Genomic DNA, 16359 nt, shown 5'->3' on the forward strand with positions numbered 1-16359 from the left:
TTTGTTTGTTTGTTTGTTTTTTATTGAGACAGAGTCTCTCTCTGTTGCCCAGGCTGGAGTGCAGTGGCGCAATCTCAGCTCACTGCAAGCTCCGCCTCCTGGGTTCTCGCCATTCTCCTGCCTCAGCCTTGCAAGTAGCTGGGACTACAGGCGCCCGCCACCGCGCCCAGCTAATTTTTTGTATTTTTAGTAGAGACGAGGTTTCCCCGTGTTAGCCAGGATAGTCTCGATCTCCTGACCTCATGATCCACCCATCTCGGCCTCCCAATGTGCTGGGATTACAGGTGTGAGCCACCGCGCCCGGCCAGTCACTGGTATTTTTAAATTTTCTTTTCTTTTCTTGAGACAGGGTCTCGCTCCGTTGCCCAAGCTAGAGTGCAGAGGCACAATCAGAGCTCATTGCAGCCTTGACCTTCCCAGTTCAAGTAATCCTCCTGCCTCAGTTTCCCAAGTAGGTGGAACCACAGGCACACACCACCATACCTGGCTAACTTTCTAATTATTTTTATTTTATTTTATTTTATTTTATTTCATTTTGAGACAGAGTCTCACTCTGACCCGCAGGCTAGAGTGCAGTGGCACAATCTCGGTTCACTGCAACCTCTGCTTCCAAGGTTGAAGTGATTCTCATGCCTCAGCCTCCCGAGTAGCTGGGACTACAGGCACATACCACCAGGCTCGGCTAATTTTTTTGTATTTTTAGTAGAGATGGGCTTTTGCCATGTTGACCAGGCTGGTCTCGAACTCCTGGCCTCAAGTGATCCACCCATCTTGGCCTCCCAAAATGCTGAGATTACAGGCGTTAGCCATGGCATCCTGCCTAACTTTCTAATTTTTATAGAGACAGGGTCTTGGTACGTTGCTCAGGCTGGTCTTGAACTCCTGGCCTCGAGCAATCCTCCTGCCTCAGCCTCCTAAAGTGCTGGAATTACAGCCGTGAGCCACCTCCACCCAGCCAATCACCGGTATTTTCATATCAAATTACAGTAGTTGCAGACATCTCAAAATATAACTAATTCTTACTGCTGCTCCAAAACTACAGTACTTATGAGACCTGCTGCTAGATTATGTTATTTGATGCATTTATAAAGAGGCACATCTATGACTAGATCATGCATTTTTAATATTTTATTAATTATATTTTAATGTCATGTGTTTCCTTGGTAATCCTACGTATTTTATTGCTTGAATTTGAAACATTTTGTCCAATAGGACCACAGGTATCACCAGACAACCAAAGGGGTCCCTGGCCCATGAGGGCACAAGACCCCTGCCCACCTCCTCTCCTTTCTTGTTTTCTGTGCAACAGCCGAGATTTGGGGGCTAGGATGGCGGGGGCGGGTGACACAGAAAAAAAGTTCCAGCCAGAACTCTATACGCCAGGCCCCATAGGGAGACAAGAGGAGGAGAAAGCGCCTGGCTATGCCTCAGTGGCTTGCCTGTTATGACTCAGTTTCTTTTGGAAAAACTGGGGGTGTTGGCAGGAGAGGCTGTAGGCACAGTACAGCAGGGGCCCAGTGCACAATTAGGAGTCCCTCATCTAAAGGCTGAGGCTGTACCTTTGGCCTTGAGAAATGCATTGCTGGCAAAGGGGCTCAGAACCACACCCTCCCTGAAACTTCAAGAAGGTTCTTCACCCCCAAGACGAACTGGGGAGGCCCCTGATTTCTGTCTTTGCTCCCTTGAGCCTCCAGTTCCCCTCCTTCCTGGGGATTCAGTGAAACTGTTTGGAGTTTGGGAATTGAGAGACCCAGACTGTCTTCGTTTTAGGAGAGACAATAATTGACCCAGGCAATCATTTTGTACCCGGGACCTGCTTGACGTCTGGTGAAGCCTGTGGACTCCGCTCAGATTAGTGTTTTTAAATGAATAAAATAGGCCAGGCATGGTGACTCATACCTGTAATCCTAGCACTTTGGGGGGCTGAGGCAGGTGGATCACTTGAGGTCAGGAGTTCAAAACCAGCCTAGCCAACATGGTGAAACCCTGTCTCTACTAAAAATACACACGCAAAAAAAAATTAGCCAGGCATGGTGGCGGGCACCTCCCAGCTACTCAGGAGGCTAAGGCAAGAGAATTGCTTGAACCCAGGAGGCAGAGGTTGTAATGAGCCAAGATTGCACCACTGCACTCCAGCCTGGGCAACAGAAGAAAACTCCGTCTCAAAAAACAAACAAAAAAAAAAGTAAAATAAAATACACAGAGCTACAAAGGAAACCAATGGTATTGTAAAACTGGCTGGGTGCGCTGGCTCAAAAACCAGTAATCCCAGCCCTTTGGGAGGCCAAGGTGGGAGAATCGCTTGAGGCCAAGAGTTTGAGATCAGCCTGGGCAACATGGTGAGACCTCATCTCTATAAAACATTTTAAAATTAGTCGAGCATAGTGGCTTATGCCTGTAATCCCAGCATTTTGGGAGGCTGGGGTGGGAAGATTGCTTGAGCCCAGAAGTTGGAGGCTGCAGTGAGCTATGACTGCACCACCGCACTCCAGCCTGGCTGATGGAGTAAGATCCTGCCTCTGAAAAAAAAAAAAAAAAAAAAAAAAAAAAAAATATATATATATATATATATATATATATATATAAAACTGATTTGTGACATGGGAGTAAGGCAATAATAAATGTCCTTCTTTATTAATAAATATAAAGAACAGTATCAAACCGAGGGTTTAAAGAGACCATAATTTTAAAGTTAAGATGAAGATAAACAGTATTTTGAGACATCTACAGCCACCCTAACGAGAAGTGAAGAGCTTTGATTTTTGCTGGGAGCAAACAGAGGCAGTGGTGCTACTGAGGTCTGCGGCCTCTGTTCATATCAGATAGAAAGTGAAAACCAAGTGGCAATTGTTTTCCTGTCCGATTTCACAGACCCCGGTTAGAAACCCCTACCTTTAATCTTTCCATGCCCCAGTGTTCTCCTCCATAAAATGGGCGTCCTGATACCTACCTCACAGCCTTAGTGTGATGAACATATGAGATGACAAAGGCAGAAGCATTTGTGTTGTTGGGGAGGTGCCTAACTGTGAGAATTTACTAGCTTAGTTCATTTTTAAATATAACTTCAACTTTTATTTTAGATTCAGGCAGTATACATGCAGGTTTGTTACATAGGTATAGTGACTGACACTGGGATTTGGGATCCAAATGATCCCATCACACAGGTGGTGGGTAGAGCATCAATAGGTCATTCTTCAATCCTTGCCTCCCTCCCGCTCTCCCCCATCTAGTAGTACCCAGTGTCTATTGTTTCTATCTGTATGTCTGTCTGTACCCAATATTTAGCTCCCACTTATATGTGAAAATATGTGGTATTTGGTTTTCTGTTTCTATGTTAATTCACTTAGAATAATGGCCTCCAGCTGCATCCATGTTGCTGTAAAGGATGTGATTTCATTCTTTTTTATGGCTACATAGTATTCCATGGTGTATATGTACCACATTTTCTTTCTGTTTTTTGGCTTTTTTTTTTTAAGACAGGATCTCACTCTGTCACCTAAGCTGGGGTGCAGTGGTACAATCACCGCTTCCTGCAGCCTTGACCTCCCCAGCTCAAGCGATCCTCCTGCCTTAGCCCTGAGGGTAGCTAGGACTACAGGCACACATCACCATGCCCAGCTAATTTTTAAATATTTTTGTAGACATGGGGCCTTGCTATATTGCCCAGGCTGGTTTCAAACTCCTGGGCTCAAGCTGTCCTTCCACCTTGGCTTCCCAAAGTGCTGGGATTATAGGTGTGAGCCACTGTACCTGGCCTGTACCACATTTTCTTTATCTAATCCACAACTGATGGCCACCTAGGTTGATTCCATGTCTTTGCCATTGTGAATAACACTGCAATGAACATACGGGTGCATGTGTCTTTTTGGTAGGATGACTTATTTTTCCCTTTGGGTATATACCCAGGAATAGTATGGCTGGGTTGAATAATAGTTCTAAGTTCTTTGAGAAATCTCCAAACTGCTTTCTACAGTGGCTGAACAATTAGCTTCTTTCTTATTCTTGGTTAGGAAAGCCTAATAGCACCAAGACAGACAAGGTGACATGAGAGAAGCAAGCCTCTGTCTTTCTCGGGACATTGGCTGCAGCCTGTCCACCAGCCTCAGCAGCTTGTCCCTGCTTCCCCCCACAGCACCCAGGGAAGTCCTGGTTCCTGCCCTCAGCTCCTTCCTGCTCCTTCCTCAACCAAGCCGCCATGCCTGGTGGGTACAAAGGGGAGTGTGGGGACGATGTGGACCCTATGCCTTTCCTGGCACCTCCCGAAAAGGAGAGGATTGAAGCCATGAACAAGCCCTATGACATTAAGAGGTCCTGCTGGGTCAAAGATGAGAAGGAAGGCTTCATCGCTGGGGAGATCCAGTCTGAACAGGGTGACCAAGTCACTGTGAAGACGGTCACCAACCAGGTGAGTGGGGCACGATTTCCAGCATGAAACCAAGTGGCAGGCACCCAGGCCTTTTCTAGGCATGCTCCCACCCAGAAGGCAGGGTGGCAAAAAGAGCAGGTGCCTCCGAGTCCCATGTGCTGGGGTCAAATCCAGACTCACCTACACTCAAGCTGTGTGGCCCTGGGCAAGATGCATTCCCTCTCTGAGCTATATCACAATAGAGATTCTGAGACAGATCACATGAAAGCACTTCATAGACTCTAAGACAGTACCATGCGTAAGGGATGATCGTGAGAGTTACTTATCTTTGATGTCTCAAACAGCTCTCAAGTGGAAGCTATTTTCTAAGCATGAGAGTGAGCATGTCACCATCAGCAGTGTCACTGTGTGCCATGGCCCCTGGTGGCATGAGGGGCATGAGAGAGGACACAGAATACCCTGGCTCACTGGGTGACCTCTTCAGCTGCATGAGAACAGATGGTGGTTTCCAGGTCCCTTGGAGCATGGCGGTGGTGTGCTGGATGTGATGGCTTCTGATGGCTTTTAACGGGTTGCAAGGACCCAACCTGGCTTGTGATGGCTTGCAGGGACTCAACCTGGCTTACCATGGCTAGCAAGGACCCAACCTGGCTTCTCATGGATTGCAGGGATCCAGCCTGGCTTGTGATGGTTTGCAAGGACCCCAACACTAAACAATGAGGGATTTTACAGCCAGTTGTTAAACCTTGGGTAGCTTGCCATCAGCCATGATGGAAGTATTTACACCATGGAAATGGGAACATGCTGTAAATCAGGGATGCTTCCCCCCAGACAGCTGGTTTACCAACCCACCCTTCTCTCTGCTGGCCCACACTACATCTGACTGTGAGATATGACTTGAGAGAGTGGATAGAAATTTTGGTTTATTAGGCTGGGTGTGGTGGCTCACGCCTATAATCCCAGCACTTTGGGAGACCGAGACAGGAGGATTACTTGGGCTCAGGAGTTTGAGACCGGCCTGGGCAACTTGGTGAGACCCTATCTTTATTTTTTAAAAATAAGAACAATTTTTATTAGAATTTTTAAAATTTGGTTTATTTTAAATGGGTAAGGGCAGAGGTCTCTTGTATTCTTGGCAGACCCCTGGTGAGGCACTTGACACTTTGTTTAATCCTTTCGGCAATCTTATGTGGTAGGATTTATTGGCCCTATTTTGCAGAGAAGGAAAAATGAGGATCAAGGGCACTTTAGGTGACCTGTGCACGTTGCAAAAATAGCAAATGATGAACTGGGATTCAAACCCACTGTATCTGGCTCATATGCCCATGCCCCTTCTATGTCACCATTCCATCTCTCCGTGGTGGGCTGCCAAGAGGGAGGCATGAGCCATCGCACCCGGCCACTTTTCCATTTAAGAAAAAGGACATTACCCTGTTCCCTCCAAACCGCCTTTAAGGATAAAATTGAAAGCAAGCGAGCAAAGAAGACAAAAACAAAAAAACAAAAAAACCAAAAAAACCACAGAGCAATGAGTGTTCAGCAATAAATATGTTAGCACCTGTGAGTGTTCAGCAATAAATATGTTAGCACCTGCAAGGTCCATTCCTGGTTAATTTCTTGATTAAAAGAAGTCAGAGGCCAGGCACCGCGGCTCAAGCCTGTAAACCCAGCACTTTGGGAGGCTGATACAGGCAGATCGCTTGAGGCTAGGTGTTTGAGACCAGCTGGGCAACATAACGAGGCCCCATTTCTACAAAAAATTAGCCAGGTGTGGTGGTGCATCCCTGTACTCCCAGTTACTTAGGAGGCTGAGCCAGGAGGATCGCTTGAGCCCAGGAAGTTGAGGCTGCAGTGAGCTAGGATTGCACTGCTGCACTCCAGCCTGGGTGACAGAGAGAAACCTTGTCTCAAAAAAAAAAAAAAGGAAGCCAGAGACCTCAGTGATCAGAACTGGCAACAGCTGTATTTTTCTCTGCGCCTGGCTTCGAGAGGAGCAGTGGTAAAAAGATGAGGCTACAGTTGGGTGGAAATGGATTTGAACGAAAGTCAAGCTTAATTCCCAGGAGAAACAGTTTTCAGAGAGGAGAGGGCTGCAGTGTCATGAGAAATGATGGGTGATGATAGTGGAGCCCCAGGGTGCATCCTTGGATGCACATTTAAGGACAACACAATTTCCTTGAGTATCTGCAGCAGACAGGGCTGGCCAGCCGGGTTTGGGACAGAAAAGATGGAGCCTGTGGCGCTGGCTTCCCTGGCTCCTAAAATACAGGCCAAGTTCTCCATTCCTCTGATGAAAGCGAAGTGTCTGCACGTGGACGAGGACCAGAGATCTGGAAACCCCTGGAAATGAATTCAGAATAAAACCCAGCTTGAGGCCAGGCATGGTGGCTCATGACTGTAATCCCACCACTTTGGGAGGCCGAGGGGGGCGGATCACCTGAGGTCAGGAGTTTGAGACCAGCCTGGCCAACATGGTGAAACCCCATCTCCACCAAAAATACAAAAATTAGTCAGGTATGGTGGCCTGCGCCTCTAATCCCAGCTACATGGGAGGCTGAGGCAGGAGAATTGCTTGAACCCAGGAGGTGGAGGTTGCAGTGAGTTGAGATCATGCCACTGCACTCCAGCATAAGTGACAGAGTGAGACTGTCTCAAAAAAACAAAAACAAACAAAAAACAGCTTGATTTACTAAGGGTGTGGTAACCATTACAGGGAGGGGGGCGTAGATTTTCCAGAACTGTCAAGATTTGAAATTATCTGCCTATTGTTCTCATATATTATTAAAAGTCCCAGAAATCCTAGTATGGATTCAGGCCTCACATCTAAGGCTGAAAAGATATTTGTTTTCTAGATTGTATGTCTTCAGCTTTGATCCCAGATGCTGGAGATCTTAAGAGATTCTTAAGAGCTGGCACTAGTTTTTGTTTTTTTGTTTTGTTTTGTTTTTTCTTGCTCTGTCACCCAGTCTGGAGTGCAGTGGCATGATCTCCGCTCACTGCAACCCCTGCCCCCTGGGTTCAAGTGATTCTTCTGCCTCAGCCTCCCAAGTAGCTGGGATTACAAGTGTGCGCTACCACGCCCAGCTAATTTTTGTATTTTTAGTAGAGACGGGGTTTCGCCATTTTGGCCAGGCTGGTCTCGAACTCCTGACCTCAAGTGATCCACCCACCTCGGCCTCCTAAAGTGCTGGGATTACAGGCGTGAGCCACTGCACCCAACCTAGTTTTCATTTATAGATGAAGAAATTGGGGTGCAGCATGGGGAAGAGATCTGCCCACATGGCACGGGCGTGAACACACCTACTGATGAACGCTCTTTGCTGTTTTCTTTTTTTTCTTCTTTTCTTGCTTGCTTTCAATTTTATCTTTGAAGGTGGCTTGGAGAGAGCAGGGGAATGTCTTTTTTTCAAGTGGAACAGTGGCTACATGTAGTGCATCACACCGTAACATTTTTGGGGGCCAAGAGGGGAGGATCATTGGAGGCCAAGAGTTCAAGTCCAGCATGGGCAACATAGCAGGACCTTATCTCTAGAAAAGAATTTAAAAATTAGCCAGGCGTGGTGGTGGGCACCTGTAGTCCCAGCTACTCAGGAGGCTGAGGCAGGAGGATGGCTTGAGCCCAAGAGATCGAAGCTGCAGTGAGCTATGATTGTACCACTGTACTCCAGCCTGGGCAACAGAGCAAGACTATGTCTCAAAAAATTAAATTAAATTAAAAATTTTTAAATGGAAGTTTGGCTGGTCTGAAGGTAGTGAGTTATCTCAGTTGATTGTTCATGGTCAGTTACAGATCAAAATCCTTGTTCCACTCTTCCCCCCACCCTTCTCATTACTGCACTTAGTCTTTTTTTTAAAAAAAGAGAGAAATGGAAAAGCTCATTGCTATTTCAAAATCACCGCTAACTCTCAAGGCAGAGAGCCAAGAGTCACATCTCTGCAAAGTGTCCATGGGATCAAAGAGTAAGCTCTGATCATCTATCAGGATGGATTTGGCTGGAAGAGAAGCACAGCCCAGAGGTTCTCTGTAACATAGGGAGGGAACGTCATAGTTTATAAGTTATTTTTACATGATTCCACTTAAGTTCGTATAATTCTCCCAGCAACCTGCCAAGGAGGCTACTGTCATATCAGCTTCAGAGAGGAGGCAGTTGAAGCTGCATTGGCCTCAGAAGTGCCTCTCTATCCCAGGACACACAGGGGGACCAGGACTTGGGTCCACTGGATGCTCCACTCCATCTCCTTCTGGGACTCCAGAAGGTGTGTGGTGACCTGGGCCAGATGCCCCATGCCTGGGACAGCACTATTTCCTCATGTCTGTGCTGCTGTGTCTTGACATCCCCAGACACTCACTGTGAAGAAGGATGATATCCAGCAGATGAACCCACCCAAATTCTACCAGGCCAGCGACATGGCAGACATGACCTTCCTGAATGAGGCCAGTGTCCTAGACAATCTGCGCCAACGCTACACCAACATGAGGATCTATGTGAGTGCCGGGGATGGGGTGAGTGGGGGGAGGAAGGAGTGGCTGCAGATCTTCTGCTCTTCTTTTGATGAGGAGGGGGGTGGCTACTCCACCCTCCCCTGCTCCCAGTACACATTATGACTTAGACAAAGGCACAGGGACCACGTTTCTGACATGTTAGAATTTCCACTCAAAGCCTTTGGCATCTCAGTAATGGCACCATCTCCACGAGCAGCTGAAACACCTTTTGCTGAGGCTGTCACCCGAAAATCTTCCTCCTCATGTTCCTCCCCTATTCCTCAAACTCTCAAATCAAAACATCATTTTTCCCCTAGTGACTTCATGTGCCATTATTAGAAGTCCATCCATCCATCTATCCATTCATTCATCCATCCATCCATCCAAACATCCATCCATCCAAATATTCATCCATCCAAACATTTATCCATGCAAACATCCATCCATCCATCCAAATATCTACCCATCCATCCAAACATCTATCCATCAACCCAAACATCCATTCATCCATCCATCCATCCATCCACCCACCCATCCATCCATCCATCCAAACATCTATCCATCAATCCATTCATCCATCTATCCAAACATCCATACATACATACATCCAAACATCTATCCATCAGTCCAAACATCCAAACATTCATCCACCTATCCAAACATCCATCCATCCATCTATCAACCAAACATCCATCCATCCATCCACTCATCCACCCATCCAAACATCCAAATATCCATCCATCCATTCAATTATTAATCAAAACACTCATCCACCCATCCATCCAACAAACATTGAGGAAATGTGATTTAACTGTAGCCTGAGGCACTTAAGAAGGACAACCAACTGCATCCTTGAAGAAGTTCAGTTTCACTTTGTCTGACATGATGACCAGAGTGAGTTACAATCAGTCCCCTGACTGTCTTGGAAATCTTAAGACAGAAAAATGATTTCCTGAAGGTGTTATAGCTTAACTCCCAAAGTGGGTTGTCTAAGGACGTGTTGGTGTTTGCCTCTCTAGATGTCTTTATTTAAAAGGAAAGAGGCTTATCTGGTAGGAATAGGTGAGGTGCAGCCTGATTCCCAGGCCAGGAGCTGCCAGAGGTTCCCCTTCCCTGGGTCTATGGTTGTAGTCAAGAGGGCTTCTGGGACCCCAGATTCATCCTCCTTTAATACTACTACTGTGATTCTAGATTCAGGCCCCAGCAGTACCATAGCCCCAGGTGTTGCTGGAAGGTCTCTGAAAAGCTCTTGAAGATATTTGCTAGGTCTGGAGGTTAGCAGGGCATCCTTGGACGCCAGGTCTAGAAAGAGCCACACCCACCCCCGGCTGAACCTAGAGCCTGGGCTGAGAATGTCAAGGTGCAGGCTCAAAGGTCAAGCTCAGGACCAGGGCTTACCTGGGGCTGCTCTGCCCACAAGCCCTTGTTCCTCCTGGGTGACCACATCATGACTTTGGGCCAAGGGACTGCAGGCTTTGTGGAGTATAGCCTGAGAGACCAGGGCAGGGAGTCCCCTCCTACATTAAAGCACCTCCATAGAGCCACTAATGCAACAACTCTAGCTGGCAAGGGCTGCTCCCCTGATCCCAGCTGCTTCTCTCTCAATTCCTCCTGACCACAGCAGGGAGGTAACTGGCTTCCAGGATGCTGTCTGCCCCCACCCCTCAGCTGAGACAGGCTGGAGGGGAAGAGTGACTCTGTGGCTGGAGTCCCAGGATGAGACATTGTGTGTCATACTCTCAGCTGTTCCACTGGGTTTCCTTCATCGTCTCTTTGCCTTTTTTCCTGTGGATCAGTTTGTACTTAATAAGTTTCCTTTTGAAAATTCAACATATCCAAGTTATGCTATGGAGAAGCTGGTGGCAGGGAGAGGGGTGGATAGGGAGCAGTTATTCTTACTTGGTTCAAAATGGAAGAGTTTAAAGTTGAACTGAAACCAAGTACTTGGTGGAGGCTTTAGAGGTCAATGTGACTGTCCAGCAAGGAGAAGGGAAATTTAAGATTCATAGATTTGGCCATTTCCTGTCTTCACTTATTCTTCCTGCTCTTAATTTATTTAATGATGTAATTGGTTTTTCTGGGGTTTTTTTGTTTGTTTGTTTTTTTGAGATGGAGTCTCGCTCTATCACCCAGGCTGGAGTGCAGTGGCATAGTCTCAGCTCATTGCGACCTCCGTTTCATGGGTTCAAGCGATTCTCCTGCCTCAGCCTCCTGAGTACTGAGATTACAAACATGCGCTACCACACCCAGCTAATTTTTGTATTTTTAGTAGAGACAGGGTTTCACCATGGTAGTCACGCTGGTCTCGAACTCCTGACCTCGTGATCCGCCCACCTCAGCCTCCCAAAGTGCTGGGATTACAGGCGTAAGCCACTGCGCCTGGCCTTTCTGTTCTTTTGTTTTAAACAGGGTGATTTCTTACAAAACCGCAATCTTGGAGTGAAAAGAAAGTTGGGGTCTCTTTTTAAGAGTAGGTCAAGGCTGGGCACAGTTTCTCATGCCTGTAATCCCAGCACTTTGGGAGGCCAACGTGGGTGGATTGTTTGAGAACAGGAGTTCATGAGAAGCCTGAGCAACACGGCAAGACTCCCGTCCCTACAAAAACAATTTTTTAATTATCCAGGCTTAGTGGGCACATGCCCGTAGTCCCAGCTACTTGGGATGTTGAGGTGGAAGAATCACTTGAGCCCAGGAGGTCAAGGCTGCAGTGAGCTATGATCGCACCATTGCACTCCAGCCTGAGAGACAGAGCAAGGCTCTGTCTCTAAAAAAAAAAAAAGAAAAGAAAAAGGAAAGAAAAAAAGAGAAAGAAAGAAAAAAACAGGTGGTCAAACCTAGCTGCCAAAAGTAGGGAACTGCATCCACACAGTGAAGATTCCACAGCTTTTGAATCACCCCAGAAATCTCTCAATAGACTCTCAAGGAAAGCCAGATATATTAAGTGGCAAAAGCAAGATATAAAACAGTGCTATAGGCTGGGCGCAGTGGCTCACACCTGTGATCCCAGCACTTTGGGAGGCCGAGGTGGGTGGATCCCTTGAGGTCAGGAGTTTGTGACCAGCCTGGCCAATATGGTGAAACCCCATCTCTACTAAAAATACAAAAATTAGCTGGGCATGGTGGTATGCACCTGTAGTCTCAGCTACTCAAGAGGCTGAGGCAGGAGAATCACTTGAATCCGGGAGGCAGAGGTTGCAGTGAACCGAGATGGTACCATTGCACTCCAGCGTGAGTGACAGAGTGAGACTCCATCCACAAAATATATATAAATTTAAAAAACCATGGAAGGGAGTAAAAAAAACTAGTCCAGCATTTACCTGTGGTGAGGGTAGGGGTGGGCATGGAGCAAGTGGAGGGACTTTTGCAGTATATATGTTACCACAGTGACAGTGTTACCTATTCAAATACAGATGGACCCCAACTGACAATGGTTCAAGTTAATGATTTCCGACTTTATGGTGGGGCAAAAGCAATACACATTCAATGCCCTCCTCGATTTATGATCAAACCCATCGTATGTTGAAAATATCATAAATCGACTTCCAATACGATATTTTCAACATATGATGGGTTTATCTAGACATGACCCCATCCTAAGCTGAGGAGTGTCTGTAATTAAACCAAAAGAAAACAAAAACAAATATATATTAAAGAGAAGCCTCATTTAGCTTAATGAATACAGACTCAGATAGTCATAAGATTTTGCCTCCAGAAGGCTGGGTTTTGTTGTTTTTGTTGTTTTTGAGACGGAGTCTCACTCTGTTGCCCAGGTTGGAGTACGGTGGCACGATCTTGGCTCACTGCAACCTCTGCCTCCCAGGTTCAAGCGATTCTCCTGCCTCAGCCTTCCAAGTAGCTGGGATTACAGGGGTGCACCACCACGCCCGGCTAATTGTTTCATATTTTTGGTAGAGACAGGGTTTCACCATGTTGGTCAGGCTGGTCTCCAACTCCTGACCTCAGGTGATCCACCCACCTCGGCCTCCCAAAGTGTTGGGATTACAGGTGTAAGCCACCACACCTGGCAGAAAGCTTGCCTTCTTCACAGCTTGCTCTATGATAAGCTGGGGCCTGAAGGGAACTCCGCTGGGGGAAGAGGGTGCCAGGAGGAAAAATCAGCTGACCATCTTCCCTCCCTCCCACCAGACCTACTCGGGCTTGTTCTGCGTGACGGTCAACCCCTACAAGTGGCTGCCCATCTATGGGGCCCGTGTGGCTAACATGTACAAGGGCAAGAAGCGCACAGAGATGCCGCCTCACCTCTTCTCCATCTCTGACAATGCCTACCACGACATGCTCATGGGTGCGTCAGGGTGGGCTCTGCTGGGGCAGGGGTGGCGGGAGACAAGCCTTCCTTTGCCATTGCGGCTCCAGATGCATTAAGACCTTGTGATACCTGATCCTAACCCTGACCCTGCACTACCAGTTGAAGTTCGTTGCTAAATTTTGAGCAGCAGCTGCTGCTACCAGGTGCCAGGGCTCAGTGAGTGTGCTCGGCACTTGCTAGGCACCAGCCCTACCTCATACCCTATCTCATTTAAGTTTCACAAACCCGTGGGATGCCAAGGTAAGTAGATAAGTAACTTGTTCAGAGCTCAATACTCTTAACCATTACCTCTATGATCTTTGCTGCATGTTATAGTGATTCCTCTAAGTGATTTTTTTCTTTATTTTGAGATGGAGTTTCGCTCTTGTCTCCCAAGCCGGAGTGCAATGGTGCAATAGCTCACTGCAACCTCCACCTCCCAGGTTCAGGCGATTCTCCTGCTTCAGCCTCCCAAGTAGCTGGGATTACAGGCATGTGCCACCACACCCAGCTAATTTTTGTATTATTAGTAGAGATGGGGTTTCATCATGTTGGCCAGGCTGGTCCTGAACTCCTGACCTCAGGTGATCCACCGATCTCGGCCTCCCAAAGTGCTGGCTTTACAGGCGTGAGCCAATGTGCCCAGTCATGATTTTTTTTTAAGAGACGAGGTCTTTGTTGCCCAGGCTGGAGTGCAGTGGTGCAATCTTAGCTCAGTGCAGTCTAGAACTTCTGGGCTCAAGCAGTCCTCCTGCTTCAGCTTCCTGAGTAGCTGAGACTATAGGAATGCATCACTATACCCAGCTAATTTCTTAATGTTTTGTGGAGACAGGGTTTCACCATCTTGCCCAGGCAGGTCTTAAACTCCTGGGCTCCAGCCTCAGCTTCCCCAAATGCTGGGATTACAGGCATGAGTCATGCTGTCCAGCCCTCTGTGATTTTTGTCCTCATTTCTCTTTATGTTGCTTAGGACTGGGTAACTTTATGGCCACTGCGGGCTGGTAGAAAGAGTGGCTGATAAATTCCTGATCCTTTCTGCAAGGGTGTACACTGCAAGGATGGGCACGTGGCCACAGATCCCACAGGATCCTGAATTTTGGCCTCCAAGTGTAGCCAAGGCCACGATCTAAGCCGGGTGGAATTTGGGGAAGTGCTGACTGGCTGGGGCATTGTCGAATGCCTAGTTTCTAAATGTTTCCTAATTACACCTTCCTGTTTCTTGTTTTCTTCCCTACAGATCGTGAAAATCAGTCTATGCTAATCACGTAAGTGTCTCTTCCATCTCTCAGTCTATACACATATAATTAGATCTGTGTCTTACACATATAATTAAGCCTTAGAATTAATTGCGGGACTTTGTTTGGAACTCTGCAGCAGTGAGTGGGCTTCAGGGCGGGTGAGGCTGCACATGCTAAACTGATGGGGTGGCTTCCCTGTCCCCAGGACCTCCCCAACTGCCTGTCTGTCCTAGCTAGGGGGCAAAATGCGAACAGAAATGTGTACCTTTGAGGCCAGGTGTGGTGGCTCACACCTGTAATCCCAGGGCTTTGGGAGGCTGAGGCAGGAGGATTGCTTGAACTCAGGAGTTTGAGACCAGCCTGGGCAACATAGTGAGACCCCATCTCTACAAAAAATTAGCCAGGTGTGGTGGTGCACACCTGTAGTCTCAGCTACTCAGGAGGCTAAGGCAGGAGGATTGCTTGAGCCCAGGAGGTTGAGGCTGCAGTGAGCTATGATCACACCACTGCACTCCAGCCTGGATGACAGAGCAAGACCCTCTCTCAAAAAAAAAAAAAAGAAAAGAAAAGAAAAGAAAAGTGCTTTTTTTTTTTTGAGATGGAGTCTTGCTCTGTCACCCATGCTGGAGTGCAGCCTCCGCCTCCTGGGTTCAAGCGATTCTGCTGCCTCAGCCTCCTGAGTAGCTGGGATTACAGGCACATGCCACCATGCCTGGCTACTTTTTGTATTTTTAATAGAGACGGGGCTTCACCATGTTGGCCAGGCTGGTCTCGAACTCCTGACCTCAGGTGATCCTCCCACCTTGGCCTCCCAAAGTGCTAGGATTACAGGCATGAGCCACTGTGCCCGGTTAATTTTTGTATTTTTAGTAGAAACGGGGTCTCACCATGTTGGCCAGGCTGGTCTTGCTCCTTTTCTCTGCAGCTGACCACCCCTCTTCCTGCTTCTCTTGTCCACTCTTTTTTTCCACCTACAGCGGAGAATCTGGTGCTGGTAAGACTGAGAACACGAAGAAGGTCATCCAGTACTTTGCCAACATTGGAGGAAGTGGCAAACAGACCACAGATAAGAAGGTAGAGCCGACCGGGTGGGCCCATATTTCCCGTCTTCAGGCTTCTGTGACACACACAGTGGCGGCCATTCAGTCTTCACAGCTGCTCACACCTTAGGGCCATTTTACAGATGAAGAGACTGAGGCTTAGAGAGAAGCGACTTGGGTGGGGTCACACAGGGAGAAGGTGGCTATAGATCAAGGTCTCCTCCCCAAGGACTTGCTCTGCTGCCCCAGGCCATGTCTGCCTCCAGAAGGACAGGTGGCAGAGCCCCTTGTTCTTGGCAGAGGAGAAACGGGAAAGTTTGCTGCCTGTTAAGTGGCCTCTGCAGGCCCTGGCTGCCCAAGGGGCACAAAGAGCCTTAGCTGGGCAGCCAGCTAAGGCAGCTGTAAAAGGCTGACAGCGGCCAGGCGCGGTGGCTCATGCATATAATCCCAGTACTCTGGGAGGCTGAGGTGGGAGGGTCGCTTGAGTCCAGGAGTTCAAGACAAACCTGGGCAACATAGCAAGACACCATCTCTACAAAAAACTTTAAAAATTAGCTGGGAGTGGTGGCATGTGCCTATAGTCCCAGCTACTCAGGAGGCTGAAGTGGGGGGATCACTTGAGCCCAGGAGTTGGAGGCTGCAGTGAGCCGAGATCGTGCCACTGCACTCCAGCCTGGGCAACAGAACAAAACTGTCTCAAAAAACGGGTGCGGGGATGTGTAGGGAGGGATTTCAGACTTGCTCAGGGGGCTCTCTGCCAACAGCAAAGTGAGGAAACAGAAGCTAGGGATCAAGTCCAAGTGGCTGCCCATGTCCCCAGGTGTCCCTCTCAGTGTCACGGAGCCACAGAGGGACAGACACCATCAGGCAGTGGCCCTCATCGCAGGTTACTACATGTAGCCCCTCTGGCCCTGATTTTCTGGCCG

At 47.9% G+C, this 16359-nt stretch overlaps 1 protein-coding gene across 1 annotated transcript in view; it reads left to right on the forward strand.

Moving 5' to 3' along the window:
• Positions 1-4195: 4195 nt before the first annotated feature.
• The window catches only part of LOC129489585 (myosin-16), a 72195-nt gene continuing 60031 nt past the window's right edge, over positions 4196-16359 (forward strand). The window contains exons 1-5 of the mRNA XM_055292405.2: positions 4196-4405; positions 8709-8852; positions 12996-13152; positions 14393-14420; positions 15371-15467. Coding sequence (XP_055148380.1) covers positions 4196-4405; positions 8709-8852; positions 12996-13152; positions 14393-14420; positions 15371-15467 — 636 coding nt within the window. The remainder of the gene's footprint in view (positions 4406-8708; positions 8853-12995; positions 13153-14392; positions 14421-15370; positions 15468-16359) is intronic.

This window comes from Symphalangus syndactylus, chromosome 9 (assembly GCF_028878055.3).
Source record: "Symphalangus syndactylus isolate Jambi chromosome 9, NHGRI_mSymSyn1-v2.1_pri, whole genome shotgun sequence".
In the NCBI taxonomy this organism is placed as follows: Eukaryota; Metazoa; Chordata; class Mammalia; order Primates; family Hylobatidae; genus Symphalangus; species Symphalangus syndactylus.